General features: G+C 41.4%; 1 protein-coding gene across 4 annotated transcripts; it reads left to right on the plus strand.

Annotated features, from left to right (window-relative positions):
• Positions 1 to 68: 68 nt before the first annotated feature.
• Pdk1 (Phosphoinositide-dependent kinase 1) lies at positions 69 to 18253 on the plus strand. Of its 4 annotated transcripts, none has more exons than XM_070280230.1 (6): positions 69 to 226; positions 9666 to 10128; positions 10202 to 10477; positions 15116 to 16237; positions 16300 to 16574; positions 16855 to 18253. In XM_070280230.1, the coding sequence occupies exons 1-6, from the start codon at positions 218 to 220 to the stop codon at positions 17218 to 17220; spliced, it is 2511 nt and encodes an 836-aa protein (XP_070136331.1). In that variant the 5' UTR covers positions 69 to 217; the 3' UTR covers positions 17221 to 18253. The 4 variants fall into 4 exon arrangements, with proteins under 4 accessions (XP_070136331.1, XP_017108968.2, XP_070136330.1 ...); XM_017253479.3 differs by lacking the exon at positions 69 to 226 and adding an exon at positions 4627 to 5202; XM_070280229.1 differs by lacking the exon at positions 69 to 226 and adding an exon at positions 6520 to 7374.
• Positions 18254 to 20147: the final 1894 nt, after the last annotated feature.

A 20147-nucleotide genomic window follows, 5' to 3' on the forward strand; every position in this document is an offset into this window, starting at 1 on the left:
TCTGTTGAACCTGAAACAACCTGAACCTGAGACAAAATTAGAATACAAATCCGCGAAAGAAACCGAAACCGAATACGAAACTGTAACTGAAACTGAATATGAAAATTGAAATTGAAACTGAATCTGAATCTGAAGCCTAGAAAAAGGAAACTTCTTTTGCATTTGATTCCAGAGCGTGAAAGCTGTCTGCACCTGCCAGTCGCTTCGGTGGGCGGCTATGAGAAAGGTGAGTGCAGGCCCTCTAGTACGAGTAGTAGGTGGAAAGGTCAAAGGTGAGGCCTAGAACATTCCGCACACTGCCACATCGCCAAAAGGTCACATGTTGTTGTCTGCCACTTTGGTTTTTCTGGCATTTTCCGAGTCTGCTGGCCGGCGCTGAACTTGAATTCGTTTCTGCGCAGTATGCATGCAGGCGGAAGGCGGGCCAGGGCTGCACACATCCTGACTAAAGGACGAAGCTGGCCAACCTAGCAGAGCAATTAAAGCCGAAAAATATTTGTAGAAACCTTGATGAACTGGGTTAGGTCTCAGATAGTAGTTCTGCAACCCTGTCGGTATCGGAAATGGCGAAGGTCTAAGTGACCCCCCTTGGAAAATTGCGACGCAATTGGAAAACATATTCATGCAGCCATTGGTGGAAGCCGCACTTTAAATACCCTATATCTGATTTAAGTCTATTATATTGCTAACTTTATCCACCCCTCTTCTCTAAGAAAAGAAGACTCCCCTGCCGGAGAAGGGTGCCCCATTGAAGATACGTCGCACTTGTCGTGTTGCACGTGAATTGGGAACGTGGGAACGGCTTGTGAGCTAAGCACACACACACACCCCCTCCCCAGAAGGGCGGGGGCAATCGCCGTAGAGGCGCCACATAGGCATTATTTATGGTTTTGAGCTGCAGTCGCCCTGCAACTGCCCCCGAACTGGCACTACCGACGCGCCACGAGGGAAGAACATAAAAAAACAAGCGTTTAGAATTTATTAACACACCGTTAGGGGGAAGTGTGTTCTTGCCATGTGCCTGCTCCTTCTTCTAATTGACCGTTGCGAATTCGTTTGGCGCCAATTTCATTTTCACGCCGCCTGGCGCCCGCCGCCAGCCGCCTGCCATACACGGCGTATGCGCAATCTGCGAAGGTGCACGCTCCAGGTTCGGAAAGCCCCCTTTCCTGACCATTGTTTGTATTTTGTTTATCGTGTGTGGCAGTCGGCCAGGGTGTTAATTACATTACGGCTTTTAATTCAATTGTTTCTGTTCGACAGGTGCATTAATTTATAATCGAACTCGATCAGAATTCAAAAGGGGAATAAATAGAGCTTTTTGTTTTGAACTGGGAATGGTTTCGTGGGAATTAATAAAAAATTCTATAATAGTATTACAAATTCAATTGTTTTCCAGATTGAATTACATAATTAAAATACTGGTTTTATAATTTTAGGTAGTTAGATAATTTACATACATATATAAAGAGAAATAGAGAAAATACAGATAGTTAGAGGCTTACTACTCTCTAATATCATTCCGTTTATAAAGTTTAAAGCTAAAAACTACTAAATCCTAACTTTCAGCATTGCTTTGCTTTTCTTAATTAAACATTTGGGAATAGATTCCCTCAAACTATGTATGTTTATTTTTCGGTTATTTAGAACCAGTTGTGTTGCCCTACGGAACCTACGCTTTCTAATAAACCAAAATATGTTGAGAATGGACGTTCGGGTCCATTGATGTGTAACCCTGGGACTCCGATTACCGGCTCGAGTCGGCTTCTGTCGACTTTATTAATGGCTAAAGATAGTGACAATTAAATGAGGGCTACAGACTCCGGAGGGGTCCCAAGCCTGTATGGTGGTGAGGAGAGGCAGGGGAGCCTGGGGAAGACCAGCAATTAAGCGAGACCTTGTCGAACAGGTGAATAAAGAGAGGCATAGAGGCTCCACAAGAGCATTATCTAAACGAAATATAGGCTTAAGACCATGTTGATGGAAATTGGCCAAAATGAGAGCTTTTTCAGATACTTTTCAGTCCATAACTTATGCTCCTTTAATTCCGATTTAAAAAAAAAATTTCATTTGCAAATCACGGCTTTAACCCTCTTAAATAAAAGGTCTAAAAATTGGATCGATTTTTCACCAAAATTCAAATGGTACCCCTTTGAAAAATGAGGATAAATTTGTCATGAATTAGGTTACCCTGTATTGATTGAAAATGATGGTACTAAGAGTTCTAAGATCGGAAAGGTATAACATTTCTGGTTCTGAAAATTATTAGAAAAGTTATACCTATTTTTCTATCAAGAAAATTTAAAAATTACAATAAAGTTTTGATATTTTTTTTGTAAAAAAATCAAAGGTTTTGACACACTTTTTAATTCATATCTTAACTATTTTGCAAAATATTTGGAAACCGAATAACATTTTAAAATCAGTGATCTCTTCCTCCTCTAACTGCATCCCAGGATTTGAAAAAACGGACTAAAAAAAATAATGTAATTTTTTGGTAAAAAATTATGAGGGTACCCCTTTCAAAAATGATGAAAAATTGATCAAAAATTTTATAGCCAGGTTTTGATTGAGAAAAATGGTACTTAGAATCCTGAGACAGGAAAGATACAACATTTCTGGATCTGACAAATATTAGCCGAGTTATATACATTTTTTCATCAGGAAAATACAAAAATCTGATACTAGGTTTTTTTTCCAGAATTGAAAGTTTTTCATTCACATTTATGGCATTATTTTCACTATTTCTGAACCGATTCTTAAACAGAAGACCATTAATGAATCAGGGAACCAATCCCCTTCGATCTGCATCTAAAGATTGAAAAATTCAAAAATTAAAATTTTGTCTCAATTTTTGTCCAAAATTATGATGGTACCCCTATAAAAAATTTCGAAAAATTTATAAAAAATTGTATGGCTAGATTTTTATGAAAATTTAAAGTACTTGAAGATCTAAGATCGGGAAGGTATAACATTCCTGGATCTGCCAAGTATTCACCGAGTTATGGATAGTTTCCTGAAAAAAATCAACGCCTTAGCCGAGTTAAGAACCTTTTTATATCAAATTATGATCTATTTTGAAAAATATTCTGTATATTTATTTAAGATATGTATCTTAGACACACTTTTTAGTGTCTGTCTTGTCTGTTAGTAAGATTCAGTAAGTTTTATTAAATTTTTCTTCGAGTGTATAAAGAAAAAGTTATAGGGAAGGCAGAGGAAAGAGTAAGTTTAGTTCAGTATTTATTCGGCATTTTGATCTTCGCTGAGGAATGCCTCGAAACCTACTGGGCAACCGCAACGGCAACTCAAAACAAAAATCAAACACACGCCGCACTTTGCGGTTCGATCTCGGCCAGATTTTTTGAGAAATGAAGTTTTTATGCAAAGCGTTCGCCACTAAAATAATGTCTATGCTAATGGGCGAGTGGATTTTAAAGATACTACTCCCTCCCCTGGCTATCTGATCTGAGGCGACATTGTGTCTCGCCGAACTTTTGCTTGCCGCCCATTAAAAATGCTAATTCACAAAATAATTTCCAGCTGAGAGCAAAATGCGGGATTTGCTCATTAACAAATTAGCCAAAAATAGCCAGAAATGCGAAATTTTAAGCAAATATTAGATCTAGTCTTGGGAGTGGGTTATTGATTTAGGATCAGTTTAAGATACATCTTGAAGATACCCATTTTGAGATTGTGTATCTTTTTCCAAGGAAGCTTATCTTCTCCTCCTTGAGAGGGTATAGCGGAGCCGAACTAAATAAAAACAAAGAACCGCAAAGCGGAACAGAGATAGAGCGAAATCGGGGAAAAACATGATGACGAAACTGCGTCGCCGCAGACAAGTGAATTTCCACTCGTTTACACACACACACACACACCACGAAAGAGGTGCGCGGACGCAAAGTCGAAACCAAAACAAGGAACAATGGAAGTGAAACACGCGAGAGGAACGATCTCAGTTGAGTTGCATGTGGAAGGTGTTGTGAGCGGATTTAAGAGTGCAGATCAGTGAACGATCAGCTGCGAGGTGACGGGTCAAGAGGCAGGGGCTGCAAATATTTCAAATTCCAGCAATGCATTGCAGAAGAGCCCTACATACATACATGCTCGGCCCGTTCACTTTCAACTCGAAATGTGTGTATCTTGTAAAACGGGGGCGCGGACTTTGAACACCAGATCCGCGCCAAAAATCACAAATGCAAGATGCGGGGAATGCAAAGTTCTACTGCCAGTTGGGGAAAGAGCAAAAAACAAGTGCGTCACTTACTCATAAATAATTGATGGGAGTCGCATTCAAATCGAGGCAATAACGGAACCATGACTTGCAAATCGCCATCAAAGCAATCGCATAACTGTCTTTCCACTTGAAGTCCACTAATCAATTCGGCCAATGTGCCTGTTGCAGCAGTGTGCTCTAAAAAAAAAAAAAAATGCTCCACCTAAACTCGATAAAATATGCTAAAAATAAATAAAAACCAAATATGCATTGAAATGCTGCTCAAAAATTCATTCCATTAGCGCGCGCTCTCTTTCGTGTTCCGTTTCACTCGGCTCTCACTCGACTGTGGATTGTGGAGGGTGGAACGCATTGATTGTTTTGTTCCATTTCGTACTGAGCTCTGTCACTTCTCATTCGTAAAATTTCTATCAAGCTGCGCGGTTGCGGAGCGGATGATTGAAAAGTTTTCTTAGAGCTCGGCTCGGAATCTGTCGAATTTTTGTGTTTTTCACACACATAACAAATCCTTAATCCGAAAATATAGAACCCGGATCTCGGAAGTAAAAATCGGGAAAAGAATAATATCAGACTGTGTTTATTAGTGTTTTGTGACTGGTGCGTGTGCGTACTAACTGTAACTGCAAGAAAATAAAAATATATAAAAAATTGCATAAATTGTTAATTGTCGTTAAAGTGAAACCACAAGTGAAGCGTGGAAAGAAACAAACAGAGCGATAATTAGTCGAAAGAAAAGAAAAGAAACAAAATCTCAAGTGAGAAAGCGAGCCAATGCGAGAGATGAGTGGAGGATAGCGGCTGACAAAAACATTCAGTTTACCGTTGTTTTTCACCGTCTTCCCATCTTCAGAGCAGCAGAGCCTCCCTCCCACGGAGCGGAGGAGCCCGGCCTACCCATGAAATGTAAAAGTTGGTCCAATAAACTCAATAACTTTGTCGTCCGGAAACTAAAGTCCATCAAGGTAAATAAACTAAAGTATTTTCAAAAATTTAAAAAAAAAAAAAAAAATATTCGAGGGGCGGATCTGTTTTTGTCTTTTTCTGGAAGAACCTCTCCCCTTTTTCTGAGTCTCTCTGTTTAATTATTTATTGAATTTTATGCAATCGCTTCTCCATATTTTCCATATTTTTCTTGTTTTTGTTATTGTTTTTGCGAAAAAATAAAGACAAGAGCGAGGGAAAACGCAGACGCCTTTCACTTGCATGTCTGTTGCTCGGATTGTTATTGTTTTTGCTTTTGTTTACTATACGTACGTCTCCTCCATAGTTGTTGTTCCGTCTCTGTCTTGCGTTTCGGTTGATCCAACCTCGCCCTCCCCTCTCCATCACCCACCTCTTGTTCCAATTCAGTTTTCCTTGAGGGCGCCTCCACCTCCCACCCCACCAAGCCACCTCATTTTTTACGCATTTTGTTTTGTCCGCTCTGTTTTTCCACCATTTTCCACTTCCCTGTTTTTGTGTGTGTATTCGTTTTCTTCCCCAATTTTTGTGTGTTATTCCCACTAGGTAGGTTTATTTTTATTCGGCTCTCTTAGGGGCGCGAAAATTCCTTAAATTCTTTTTCTCCACATTTTCCAGCAGGAAAAACGAGTTTTTCCAGCAGCGCCGCATTCTTCTACCTTCTCGCTCTTGTCACTCTTGTGCCGTCTCTCTTGCTCGCTATTTTGCTCTGCTTCTTGCTTGTTTACAGTTAGGAATGCGGTCGCTCTTACGATTCACAAGCGCTCTCTTTGCTCAGAGGCTGATTTTCTGGATTGAAATTTGTTCGTTTTTTTAAACATTATTTTAGTTACAATAGAGCCTAATTTTTGTATAATTAAATAAAATTATTTGTATAAAAATTAATACCTTTTATTAAGTGTCCTTGGCCCGCTCCCGAACTATTTTTTTTAGTTAGTTAACATAACATTAACTAGATAACATTATGTTGAAAAGAGCGAAGACAACTGTTAGTTAGCAGAGAGCACAGGGTGATTATGGGAGAACGAAAACATACACAAGGTGACAATGTTCACTAAAAAGGTTATATTATTTACTTAAAAATTAGTAAAATAATAAATAAATACCATAACTAAAACTAAAACAAGCCACCCCTATTAATCTCATGACTTAGGCCGATTAATTAGTTAATCTCGCCTAAACTATTAGTATTGCCACTAATTCTTCAGAGAGAAAGAGAGCAACTAGAATTCTATGCTAACAGCAGTATCCAGCTGTAATGACAACCCTGGCTCCAATTAGAAAATCCAACGGCAGCGTTGCGCGGCAGTTCGGAGCGAACTGAGTGCTCGAACAGAAGAAACATTTGAAATCGAGTGTATCTGTATCTCTGTATCTGTAAATTCGTATATACATATATATATATATATATCGATATATGTGTGCAGTTGTGTGTTGGTGCGATTAAATAATACTCCGCGAAAGGCCAAACAAATTACATAAAGTAGAAAAATAAAAAGAAACCAAAACAGAACCGAATTTCTGCCATTTCTGCCACAACGTGCTGTGTTCATATGTACGCCCGATTGTTTTCATTAGTTCAATTAATTAGCGAAATATCCTTGTTTACCGTTTATTGTCGAGGTGCCAGCTATATACACAGCTATACAACACCTACGCAACAATAACATAAGCCCCAAAACACAACATTATCTCGTGTCGTCTCTTTCTGCAAAAATTTTCCTACTGCGTCGCCTACAATTCGCCATTGCTTTTGCTACTGTTGTTGTTGTTTTTTCGGGCAAATTCCGGTCGAATGCTGCGACAAACATATAAACGCGATTATTACTCAAAATTTATCTGTGCAAGCTCTAAAGAAGAGGAGGCAGAAGCTAAAATCAAAAGCAAGAGTGTGGAAAATCAAAGTGGCCAAATAAATTGAAACAGAGATCCGAGATCCGAGAAATACGCGCGCGCTTTGTTGTTGTGGTTGTGTGTCGTCGTATGTCGTATGTCATATGTGTGTGTATTGTGTTGGCGCTCTTCCTCTTGCTGCGTATGCCCATTGGAATTTGTACCCTGAATCGCAATTACAACATACACAGCCATCTATCTCTCTCACGCTACGCACTCGGAGAGCGAAGCTAAGAGAGCACATCATAGTGTTGTAACAGTCGATGCCCCATCGTGAAAACGTAAGTGGGAGGGGGATGGGGATGTTGTTGTGGGCTGTCGGTTGTCGGTTGGGAGAACGAGTAGGAGCGAAGTGGGCCATGGAACTGCATTGCCATTGCCTTCGCCCTTCGCCCTCCCCCTTGCACTCGCACAAGCTCTATTTCATTCATAGGCGCATTTATACTATTTTCCAACACCCCTCCAACGTCCCCCTGCTTTTTGGGGAAAAGCAGGCCTAGCTTTTCGAGTCATATAGTCTTCTTTAAAGTTCCAAGTTCAAAATTTTTGGTTTCGAGTTTAAGAAAAAGAAGCAGAGTAGCAGTAGCAGAGAATGGAGAATACCCCGATTCTTGTACAGGTAGTGTACAAGACTACCCCACTTGGGGCTACCCCACTTGGGGCCTAAAATATTCAAAACATGTCTAGGGAGAGGAGGGGTGGCTGATAGGGGGGCTATTATCGTCTGATCCACTGGCCGGCCTGTCCAATAAAAAATCAAAAGTCGGCGGCAACAAGGCGTTGTCTAAAAATATGGGGGAATTTCCGCGAATTTTTTATTATTAATTTTTTGCATTAAAAAAAAAAAGGCCAAGACCAAGACACGCCCTTTAGTAGTACTATTAATTTTTAATATCTATTTTCTAATTCATTTTCCAATTAAAGTTGAATTTTCAAAAAAAATGTCTTTAAAATATTTTATTTTTAACGTTTTTGGGGGTTTTTGGTTTCTTTCTAATCCCCCCTCTTTCCCCTCCCCCGGCTGCATTTTTGCTTTCAATTGGCTGCATTCTGTAGACGAGCAAGCATTTTCATTTAAAAATATCAATCCCCCTTATGGGGGGGACTGCGGCAGGAACAGAAACCGAAACAGAAACGTCCAACGGCGTTGGCCTGGCAATAAAATAGATTAATTTAAATGTCATTTTCGTCTAGACGCCACTGCCGCCAACGAGAGATGTCGAGCGGTTCTTGGTCGAGTTTATAGATCGGTGGTGTTACACATATATATATGTATATATCTTGTGTCTTATATGATCCGGATGGGGACCGCTAGCCAGCCAGCCATCCACCCACCCACACTCTTCAGACACTGGGGTGGTAGAGGTGGGGCAACTTTCTCGATTCTCTAATTTTTCCACAACATTTTTATGGTTCCACCACCACCCGATCACCCGATTGTTAGACTCACTCACTTATTGTATTATCAGTCCCCCCCCCTACCCCTCCCTGACTTTATGCAAATGAGGGGCGGGCTGTCTGACTGACGTAGGAACCTGGTCTTGGCTTTGGATCTGGCCCATGTAATGGTCTCACATTTTTTTGGGGAATTTCCTGTTTTTTTTCTTTGGGGACTCTGACTTGCCATTCACCAATTGGTTGACCAGTTCCAGCTCCCCAAGCTCACCACTGACGCAGATATGCGGCTTAATTAGCCAAAAAATAAAATAAAAAAATAAAGTAGGTTGGCAGCTTTTTTTAAATATTTTTTTTTATTTTTTATTTTTTTGAAGCAACCGCGGCCGAGTTCAAATGTTTATTTTGTTTGAATTTTGGTTTTTTTTTTTTTGGAATGGCTGGTGGGTGTATCGTTTTCTGAGGTCATGTCTTAACATAGAGAGAGAGAGGGTGATAGAAAGAGAGAGCGAGTCTCCTCTGATTTCCATTCTCTGAAAAGTAAACCAACCGCATTCCAATGTGTGTGACGCACATCATCCAAAAGATACACCTGTTTTAGGGCCTTCGGGCCCCTTAGGGCCTTCCCCTGTAACTACTACTAGTAATCCCTCCTCTAGTCTGATCTCGAAACCCAACTTGAAACTCTAAAATTAGACCTAGACTATATAGTAGTAGTAGTGACTAGTGGCAGCTGAAAAGCCAAACTTTCATTGACGCATTTGCTCACCTTGTTTTTATGGCCTTTTTGATTTTTTATTTAAATTTTAGTTTTATGGGCTTTTGTCTGAGGAAGGTAGTAGTGGTAGTGGTGGTAGTGGTACCTGATTGGAGCCTGATTTTGTGGAGGTATTCGAGAGGCCCAAAAGAGCAAAGCAAAAATGCGAATAAAGTTGAAAACAAAACAAAGCCAAAGTCCAAGTCCAAAAGCATAGGCTTCTAATGAGAAAACAACGTAAACAGGTGGCAATGAACTTTATTATTATTTTCATTCTAAACTCCATTAAGTCCTTGAACCCCGAGAGCCGAGGAGAATGGCAATGAACTTGACGTCACTGGCGGATGGAGGGCGGGCTTTTGTAGTTCTCTTTAAAGAGTCTCTTTAATTCTAATCCCTACTCACTCTCTCTCTTTGCAGATTAACGGAGCACAGCAACAGCAACAGCTCCAGTCGTCACCAAGCAGCGGGGCCAGCATCGCAGGGGCATCTGTTGTCTCAGTCGCCGCCAGCAGCAGCGGTTGCAGCAGCAGCGACATCATCATCAGCGATCCACAGCTCAGTATTGGTGGCAGCAGCACAGCAGCAACGGCGCCAACAGCGGCTACCATGCCGGCTATGGCCAAGGAGAAGGCCACAGCAGCACCAGTATCCTTGGGCGAGACAAACTATCGTGAACTGAACCTAACCGAACTGGCCGTGGTGATGGCCACCACTACCATGGCGGCCCAGCGGCTGCAGCATCACAAGCATCAGACCCAACAGCAGCCGGTGGCGACGGCGGCGGTGCATGTGTGTGGATGCGGCACTGCCTCGGCGGCCACGGAGAGCAACAATAACAACAACAGTCGCTACGGAAGTGGCAACAAGTGTATGACAAACGGTAAGTGATCTTTAGAGGATTCTCCTCCTCCGAGGTCCATACTAATCGATGGAATATCCTCGTGTTCTTCCAGGTCACACCTCCCCATTGGCGGCGGCAGTTGCCAGCAACAGTACCTCGGTGGCCACAACGCCGCAGTGCAGCAACTTGTGCTGTCGGCAACCCTATCAGATATTGAATATGTTGCAACAACAACAACAACAGCCTCCACAACATCAACAACAACAACAACAGAATCCTGCAGCCCGAAGATCACCAAATGATTTCATCTTTGGACGATACATTGGCGAGGGTAGCTTCAGTATGGTGTACCTGGCGGTGGACATTCACTCCAAGCGCGAATATGCAAGTAAGTGTGTGTGTATGTGCCACCCACAGCACTCGTATGGCCTCTGGGTTGGCGCCATGGCGAGAATGCGGTCGCCACGTAGACGCCACTACGATGTATAGCTGTCTCGAAGCGGTTCTAGTTTTAATTCTAGGATGATGTGGTCACTATGTGGGACAGTGCTGGCCAAAAATCAGTGGTTGCTCACGTGACTGCTCGAAAGTTGCGAGTTTCTTATCAGTGTTGGGTGATGATAACGTTGTTGTCGCCCCAGAGAGCTCCAAGCTGATTAAGAATCGAAGCTGAAAGCTAATACCCTGGGAGATCAGCTGTTTTTTTCAAGTTTTTCAATTAATTGGCCAAGAAACCAGTCTGTAAACAGGGCCTGAAAACCAGCTGTTCTAATGCCACTCTACTAGTCTACTTGTTTATTTGTTTTTTTATTTTTTAAGCCAATTTGTTTTTTAAGATTTTCACAGTTGTTTTTTGTGAGAGGTTCTAGCCAATCGATATCAGTGGCTAGGTGGTGGCACCTGTTCATACAGAGCTCTCAGAGATCCCTTTAATGCGAAATCTCGGCCAGTTTGAAGGTCATAGCATGTGCGTTTCATAGCAAGCAACAATTGTCTGGCTGTAGGCTACGCACCCACCTCCCACACAGACACACACACACACACACACTTGGACTCTCACACACGCACTCTCACGATGAACACAGCAGTTTTTCGTTCCACCCCCTCCCAGACCCCCCCCCTTGCTTTTATTTATTTTGTTTTGTTTTTTTTTTTTTTTTTTTTCGTTTTTTGTTCAATGACGACAGCGACGACTGTTTGACGCCATACCAGCCTACCATCTATGAAATACGAAATTGTTCGACGCTCTAGGCCTTTCGGCTATTTCATCATCTGTGGCCTGCCTGGCCCCTCTACCTGGTCTCTCATCAACACGTGTTAGCTAGCGTTCTTCCTTCTCTATCGCACGTCATAGTCTTGCCAGATGCAGCTGTCGATCTTCCCAAGAAATCTTCACCACCATCAAGGCAACAATTGGCAATATTTTGAGTTTATTTTTTCACCCACGCTGTTGGCTATGGCTTGCAATGTTAGGAATGTGCAGGCTGGCATTTTGTATCTTCCAGATACATTTATCTTTGAAGATGTATCTTTGGAAGTGCCCGCCCTTCTTTGAACTCTTAGGAAAGAACCCGTTTCTAGGCACTGGGGTTATTGCTTTCCCTGTTCCAGCCAGCAGCTATGTAGCTCCTTCTGGCGTGTTATTTTTAATTACAAAAATTTATTTTTGGACAGCAGCTGCTGCGCAGTCGCAGCTGGCGGAGGCTATTCAACCGAAATAGCTCCTGCCCCCCTCTGTGCAACACGATATCGAGCTGGCGAATTGGGTCATTCAACCAACCGAGCCTTTCTTGGTTTTCGGGGGTGTCGTCCCGTGCACGTGCCAAGGACATTTTGGGCTCCCAACACTGTTTTGGCTTTATGGCCGAAATTAAGTAGCGCCAGGAAGTCGCTCGCTGGAATAAGGAAGAACAACCCAAAAAGGACAATATCTGTTTCATTTTTGTTTCTTTTTTTTTTTTATTACAACCTCGTATGGAGTGTAGTTGCGGTTGAAATCCTTTGCGTGCAGTCTACATGTCGCCGAGTTCCAAGCTCCAAAGGGGCAATAAACTTGGTGCTAGGCTACAACCAACCATAATAAAAAAAAAAGAGGGGCAGGCACAACACATAAAAAAAACAACAGAAGTGGAATCTGGGAAGAGAGTACCCAACAGGCTCTTCTCTCTCTCTCTGGATGGGGGTTACCTGGGAGGTTACCCTAATTCTAATTAATTTCTGGCTCCCTGTTACGTCATGGGACCAATTAATGAAAATTGAAATTTAAACATACGGGGCTGCCTCTCTAAAAATAGCCTACAAACTCCCCCACAGGCGGAAAAGCATGGCCTTGCTCTTAAAACTGGATCTTCTAGAAGGAAAATTATCATCATCTCTTTGGTTTTTCCTGACTGCCTGCCTGGAAGTATCTCTTATAAAAGTTTATTTATAGAACCTGTAGCTTGTGAGCTCTGTAAGCTATGTAAGCTTAGTGTGGACTTGACTTACCGAGTTGGCCAAATGACTTGTTGCCTGGTTTTATGGCTCAACAACAACAACAACAATCCATTGCAATTTGCAGTCTGTCGATCTCTGGCTCTGGCTCTCACTCTGCCTGGTGCCATTCTAAAACCCGTTGGATGGCATTCCACTGGCCTTCCCAGAGCGTGCAACACGCCCCAGTCGCCCCAAAGCGCAGTCAGTGTTCTGTGTTTTGTTTATAAGCTTGAGCTTCTTTGTTTTGATTGAGCTTCGAATTGGGGAATAATGTCTTTCAAGGCAGTCTAGACTCTATATTGTTGGAAAATTTACCCTGAAACCTTTGCTTTTTCTCTGTTTTTTTGGCGGGAATCGGAACCTCGAGCTGACAAGCAAGCTTTTGGCAAATATTTATGCTTAGACAGCGAATTGTGTGCCTCATCTGCAGCTGGTGGCTGGGCAGGGCTGGGCTCTGGCTGTTTGTTTGTGTTTACGTTTGAGTGTTTTTGTTGTTTTTGTTGTTGCAGCACAAGCTGCAAGTAGAAGAAAGCAGAAACGGCAGCTGGCTGGCTGGCGGCAGCAAGTTCAAGGCTATGCTTATCAGGGGGCCATTAAACCCGAACCGCAAAACACCGCAAATAGAAGCTAAAAAAACGAACAAAAAAGTATCCGACTGAGGAGCTGGATGGGGCTCCCCAGCTCGAATAAATAATGTGACTTTTTCAATTAAAGCACAAGGAAAAGGCCAAACATGCACAAACCAAGCAAAGTGCAGGGCGGCAAAGCATGCTTTTTCCATAAAATCGTATAATTTACGATTCTAATGCAGTCGATAGGCATATTTAATAGATTAAACATTAAATTAAATCAGTAAAAATTAATTAAAAATTAAAGAACAGGAAAAAAGCTCAAGTGCAATGTGGGAAAGCATGCTTTTTTTTTTTTAGTAAAAACTCACAATTTTTTATTTTAATGCAAACTTAGAGCATAAATATAAGCTTAGAAACTTTATTACATCAGAAAGAAACAATTTTTCAATTATAAATTAATTAAAAATCAAAGCACAAGAAAAAAGCAAAGGTGCATGAAAGAAAAACATGCTTTTTTGGTTCAACCTCATAATTTTCATGCTCTATAAAAGCACGTATAAAAGTTTAAACTTTAAATTAAAGCAGTAAAAATTTAATAAAAATCAAACCACAAGAAAAAAGCACAAGTACAAGGTGACAAAGCATGCTTCTTTTCTTCAATCGAATTTTTTTGTTTAAATTTTTTTGTTTAAATCCAATTTTAAAGCATAACTATAAGATAGATTATACATGTTCCTAAATCAAAAAACAATAACTAAATAAATATACATTAAATAAAAATCGAATCACAAAAAAAAGAACAAGTGAAAGACCAAAAAGCATGCTTTTTTTCATGCTAAGCAAACTTATACACTTGCTTAAATCAGAAAAAATTAACTAAATAATTATAAATTAAATCAAAGTCAAAGCACATGGAAAAAGCACAATTGCAAGGCAGCAAAGCATGCTTTTTTCCTTCAATTAATAATTAAATAATTAAAAATTTATTAAAAACTAAAACACAAGAAGAAAAAAGCAACTTTTGTCTAGCAAAGCATGCTTTTTCCACTTCGCTCATCTATATTTCAATTCCAATGCAATCTATAATCATACATATAAGCTTATACGTTAGTACCTGTCTATTTACGACTATATTTTTTTGCGCAACAGCTTTTTGAAGGTCAATCTTATTTTTACGCACTTTTTGCGCTCTTTTCTATCGAAATGGGGAAATTTAAAACGCATAAAAAAAGCATTTTCGCGCTTTTTTTTTCTTTAGATTTCTTTCGATAATTTGTTGTTTTGTTGAGCGCTGGGCTGGCTGGCTGGGCTAGCTGGCTGGTTGCTCGGTTTTTGTTAATCTTTTAATTGCCGTGTTTTGTTTTTCCCTCATTTTGTGTTTGTTTTTTGTTGCCACTCGACCCACGACTTATCGTCTCAATGTTTTTTAGACTAAAATTCGATTTTAAATATATGTGAGCACGTATATATATATTTTTTGCTTTGTCAGGCAAAATAGTTGTTGGCAGGGCGTTTGTTTTGATCTTGATAGGGGATCAGGGGAACGTTTCAGACTCTCATTTTTTTTTATTTATTTATTTTTTTGATAGTGTATACACTGTACACAATGTGGGGAAATAATATACTAGATACTATACACTAGACTAGTGTTTATTTTTAGAATTTTTATTAGATTTTGTGATTTTCCGATGATACTGCTACTAGAGGGTGAGGTAAGGACTGCTGATAAGCGGTTATAACTAGGCTCAGCAGCAGTACCGTTAGCCCCCCACGTTGCTCCCCTTAGGCGGAAGGGAAGTGCGACAACCAGTTTGGAGAGACTTTTGCTCTCTCTCTGACTTCCTATCGCTACGGTTATGATGAGTTTCGGAAGAGGAGGGGCCTGGGAAACCAGTTCCCACAGCTCTTAAAGCGCTTGCTTTCATTTCGCTCTTAATCAGCATTCATTAACCCTTATCCTTGCTCTCTTCTCTTTGCAGTTAAAGTATGTGAGAAGAGACTGATCCTGCGGGAGCGGAAGCAGGAGTACATCAAGCGAGAGCGCGAGGTCATGCACATGATGAGCAACGTGCCCGGTTTTGTGAGCCTATCGTGCACGTTCCAGGACCAGCGATCCCTCTACTTCGTAATGACCTATGCCCGCAAGGGTGACCTGCTGCCCTACATTAACCGTGTCGGCTCCTTTGATGTGGCCTGCACGCGGCACTATGCCGCCGAGCTGCTCCTGGCCTGCGAGCACATGCACCGCCGCAACGTAGTCCATCGCGATCTGAAGCCAGAGAACATCCTGCTCGACGAGGACATGCACACTCTCATCGCCGATTTCGGATCGGCCAAGGTGATGACTGCCCACGAAAGGGACCAGGCGGCGGAGCACTGCTCTGAGCAGAGGCGTCAGCAGCACTCCGACGAGGATGACGAGGACATCGACAGGGCGGACAATGATGAGGACGAGTATTATGACCGCGACTCCGAGGAGTTGGACGAGATTGATGGCGAGGAGCAGCAGAACGAGATGGATTCGCCGCGGCATCGCGGACAGAGGCGCTCCGCCCGCCACAGGAGCAGAAGGAGCAGCTTCGTGGGCACCGCCCAGTACGTTTCCCCGGAAGTGCTGAAAAACGGACCCATCACGCCGGCGGCCGATCTGTGGGCCTTGGGCTGCATCATCTACCAAATGATCTCCGGGCTGCCACCGTTCCGCGGCAGCAACGACTACATCATCTTCAAGGAGATCCTCGACTGCGCCGTCGACTTCCCCCAGGGCTTTGACAAGGACGCCGAGGACCTGGTCCGCAAGCTGCTCAAGGTCGACCCCCGCGACCGCCTGGGCGCCCAAGACGAGTTCGGCTACTACGAGAGCATCCGGGCTCATCCATTCTTCGCCGGCGTCAACTGGCAGACGGTTCGCCAGGAGACCCCGCCACCCATCTACCCCTACCTGCCGGGCGTCAGCCAGGACGAGGACATCCGCTCCAGTTACAGCGTGCCTGGGGATCTGGAGCCGGGTCTGGACGAGCGCCAGATCTCGCGACTGCTCAGTGCCGAGCTGGGCGTGGGCAGCAGCGTGGCCCAGCCCGCCAAGCGATCGACTGCCAAAAGTGAGTAGCAATAGTGACTTGGAGGTGTAGTACTGAAACTAACCTAGCCCTTTCCTCCTCAGACTCCTTTGACCTAAGCGATGCCGAGAAGCTGCAACGGCTGGAGCAGCAGAAGACTGACAAGTGGCATCACTTTGCCGACGGCGAGGTGATCCTCAAGAAGGGCTACATAAACAAGCGGAAGGGTCTGTTTGCTCGCAAGAGGATGCTCCTGCTGACCACTGGGCCCCGGCTCATATACATAGATCCGGTGGCGATGATCAAGAAGGGTGAGATACCCTGGAGCCCAGAGCTGCGGGCCGAGTACAAGAACTTCAAGATCTTCTTTGTCCATACGGTAAGTGTCTAAGGGGTCTCCCATGGTGGTAATTGTAGGAAAGTGCTGTGCGGTGGTGACGTCATGGCTAGCTCAGTCGCACGCCCACAAAACAAAAGCCATTCGAGGGGCACTTTATGGCCCCGGCACGTGTTGGCGATGAAAACAAATTAAAAGCGGCATTGAGCACTGCACACGCAACAGAGATAAAAAAAATAGACTTGAACTGAGACTGGAAGTGGGGGTGAAGACCTGAAACGAGTGCCAACCAACTAATTTGTATATTTCTTCCTCGTTGCAGCCAAATCGCACCTACTACCTGGACGATCCCGAGGGCTATGCCATTCACTGGTCCGAGGCCATTGAAAATATGCGCAAGCTTACCTACGGCGAGGGTACCATTAACAGCACCACCTCCTCCTCCACATCCGCGGCAGCTTCGGCAACAGCATCCTGTTCCAGTGGTAGCACCAATAGCCTGTCTGTCGCCAACACCACGGCGGCCACTTCAAGCAGTTCAAGCCCAACGGCACGACGCAGTTCGCCGGTTAGCACGTCAAAGTCCTCAGCATCAGTTACGTCAGCGGGTAGCCACCGGACAACCAGCACCAGCAGCAGCAGTAGCAGAACAGGGACATCTCCTAGCAAAAAAACGGCGTCCAAGTGAGCCTAAGGATGTGCCCCCTCACCCCCCTTAGATGTAGCAACGTGAAATTAAATTCTAATTTAGTGGAAATTTAGTGCAAAGAATAGAACGAGGATACAGCCCGGGAATTAGATTAGGATGACGCTGGAATAATGCGTAGGATTAGGACTAGGACTAGCATATGTAGCCATAGGAGTAGGTGATAATGCGGAACTAATGTTCGTGTCTTTAGTGCTAATTAGAACCCAATTTATGTTTATCATTTGTGCTTAGGCGAAGAATACTAAACTAAAACTAAAACTAAACTAAAACTAAAACTAAAACTAAACTAATCGATATGCTAAAGTAAACTAGTAACGGCTAAGTAAATTCAATTTGATCTTAAATTAAATATTTATATGAAACATACATAAATACATAGACTTGTACTAGTGTATATGATGTAGTCGTATTTAGTGCGTAGTTAGTCACAATTTAAATTAAATGAATTTCGAACTAGGATCTGATCCGGAAGAGCAGATACCCAGATTAAGGATTCTGGACCTTCTAAGACCTTCACTTATTTCATAAAACGATGAAAAGTTTATATAATTTGTGAAACAATAGTAAAATGGGTGGAAACTATATATGAATATATATATATGATGTATATACATTAATATATATACTTTATCTCTACGTATTCTCTATATATCTGAGCGAGTTAAGTTTGTGTTTCTGTGTTAAAAGCGGCAAAAACAAAAAACTAAAAAAACAAAAATCACGTAATCCAAATGTAAATTTTGTAAACAATGAAACTATGTAACTATGTACAATATATATATACACATATAATATATATGCGCACGGCAATAGAAACCCTAAACGAACGGATTGGAAGATGATGTGAGTTCTCTCGAAGTAGAGTTCTCTAGTTCTTTCTAGTTAATTCTAATCTAATGCTCTATACGCTAATTAAAATGATTGTTATTCTTTTTTCGTTTTCCAATTTGCCCTATAAAGAAATGTATAAGACTTGAGCTACTCTAATTGCAAAAAAAAAAACAAAACAAAACCCTAACTAAAAGGCGAATTCCGAATTTGATTTAATTTTTTTTTTTTATTTAAGAGTATCCATCAGTGGTCAGAAGAGTGATCGTCTTATACGTTTAAAGTGTAAACTGTATTTGTAAAAGCTTGTAAAACCATAAACATAAGAGACAGACTGGGTAAAGTTTCTAAAACTCATGCGTATTAGTTGAATTCTGTAAACGTCTGAGTTTCGCCTACTACTATATCACTACCACCACTACTAGATCACTAGATCCCCCTAAAACCCCCCTATCTTTACGTGTTTAGGAGCCAGCCGATGGTGGCGGAGGAGTATAAATAGCTAACGAAAGTTGAAAGAAAGCAAAAAATACATTTTGTATATACATATCGCCTCTAGCCGCCCCCACAATCCCCCACGGATGGTAGAGGGGCGGTAGGCGTTCAGAAGTCGGTATAAATATATATATATAAACTAATTCTGTTTGTAACAATTAAGTAAATTATTTTTGTTAACATTAAGTAAGTTAAATTTATCGCAAGATTGCAAAATGCAAAAACACACATTTACATAAGTATACAATTAATTAAATTAAACGCAAATTACGATTTATTATGGAGAGCCTATTATGGAGAGCTTATAGATTCTCTCACCTGTAAAATAAATATTTAAAAAACAAAAAATAGCATGTAGACAGAATGAGGAGCATAAAGCAACAAATTTTCACACTGCATATTATATTATGCATTAAAAAGAGAGCAAAACATAAAAAAAAAAAATTCTAAATGAACGTATCATTAAAAAGATCATTAAAAAAAATTAAAGCAAAAATACAACATTTTCCGAAACTACAAAAATTCAACTAAATTTGTTTTTATTTCGGTTTCCTTTGGTTCAACAATTGGCAGATTTCTTCAACTCAAGAACTCTCCATACTCCATACTGGAAATTTCCCAACCCTACCATACTTAACCATAACCCACTACCCACTCTGACGATAAGGTTTCGAGGATAAACAGGACTCTGTTTTAATTATAGTTTTGAGCTGCCGTACCTAAACACAAATATTTGAAAGAGGGATTGATTAAAATATAAACTAAAAACAACAATTTTTTTAAACATTTTTTTAAGGTTGCTAAGCTTGTTCACATTCTTCCCGAAATTTAATTATAATTTTTTTTGACATTTTGGCAAGTATTTTGTAAAGCAATAAAGCCGAGGAGTTTCCAACCGAAAATCTATCAAGTAGACAAAGTGCCTAGTGAACCGGTAGAAGTTTAGATGAAAATTGAAAAAAAAAAAACAAAGAAAATCTGATTAGTGGAAGTAGATCATTTCCCCACTTGCCAGAGAGCCAAGAGTATACGACCTAGGATTGACAAACAAATGAATGCTCCCTATTGCGTTAGGGAAGTTGTTTTTGTATTTAGTTTAGGTACCATCACGATTCTTAGTTAAGGGAAATATTTAGTCCAAGTATATTACTAAATAAGACCGTATATACAGATTGCATATATATAGTATACATATTAAACAATATAATGATACCTACAACCAATAATACTACACTTCAATTTTCCCTCATAACTAACCAAAGTCCTTAACAGTTGATCAATTATTCAGACAGAAACAAAACCTCGGCACTGTTTGTTAATTCAAAAGTAAGGTACAGAATTGTAGAGAAGCTGTAAGAGGATGGAAGGATGGAAAGAGTTGGTTCAAATAAAAAAAAGAGAGCGAGAAAAAAAGATACGCTTTTGTTTAACTCGAAAAATGAGGCAAGTATATGGATATGTCAGCCCTCAGGTTTAGGAGGGATTCTAGCATGAAAATAGCATGGCTGGTCGAACATTTTGTTGCAGATTATTGGGATATCCTTCGACGAATCGTTTAGGGTATTCCACTCCAGGATCGAGTG

Source organism: Drosophila bipectinata, chromosome 3L (genome assembly GCF_030179905.1).
Source record: "Drosophila bipectinata strain 14024-0381.07 chromosome 3L, DbipHiC1v2, whole genome shotgun sequence".
NCBI classification, from domain to species: Eukaryota; Metazoa; Arthropoda; class Insecta; order Diptera; family Drosophilidae; genus Drosophila; species Drosophila bipectinata.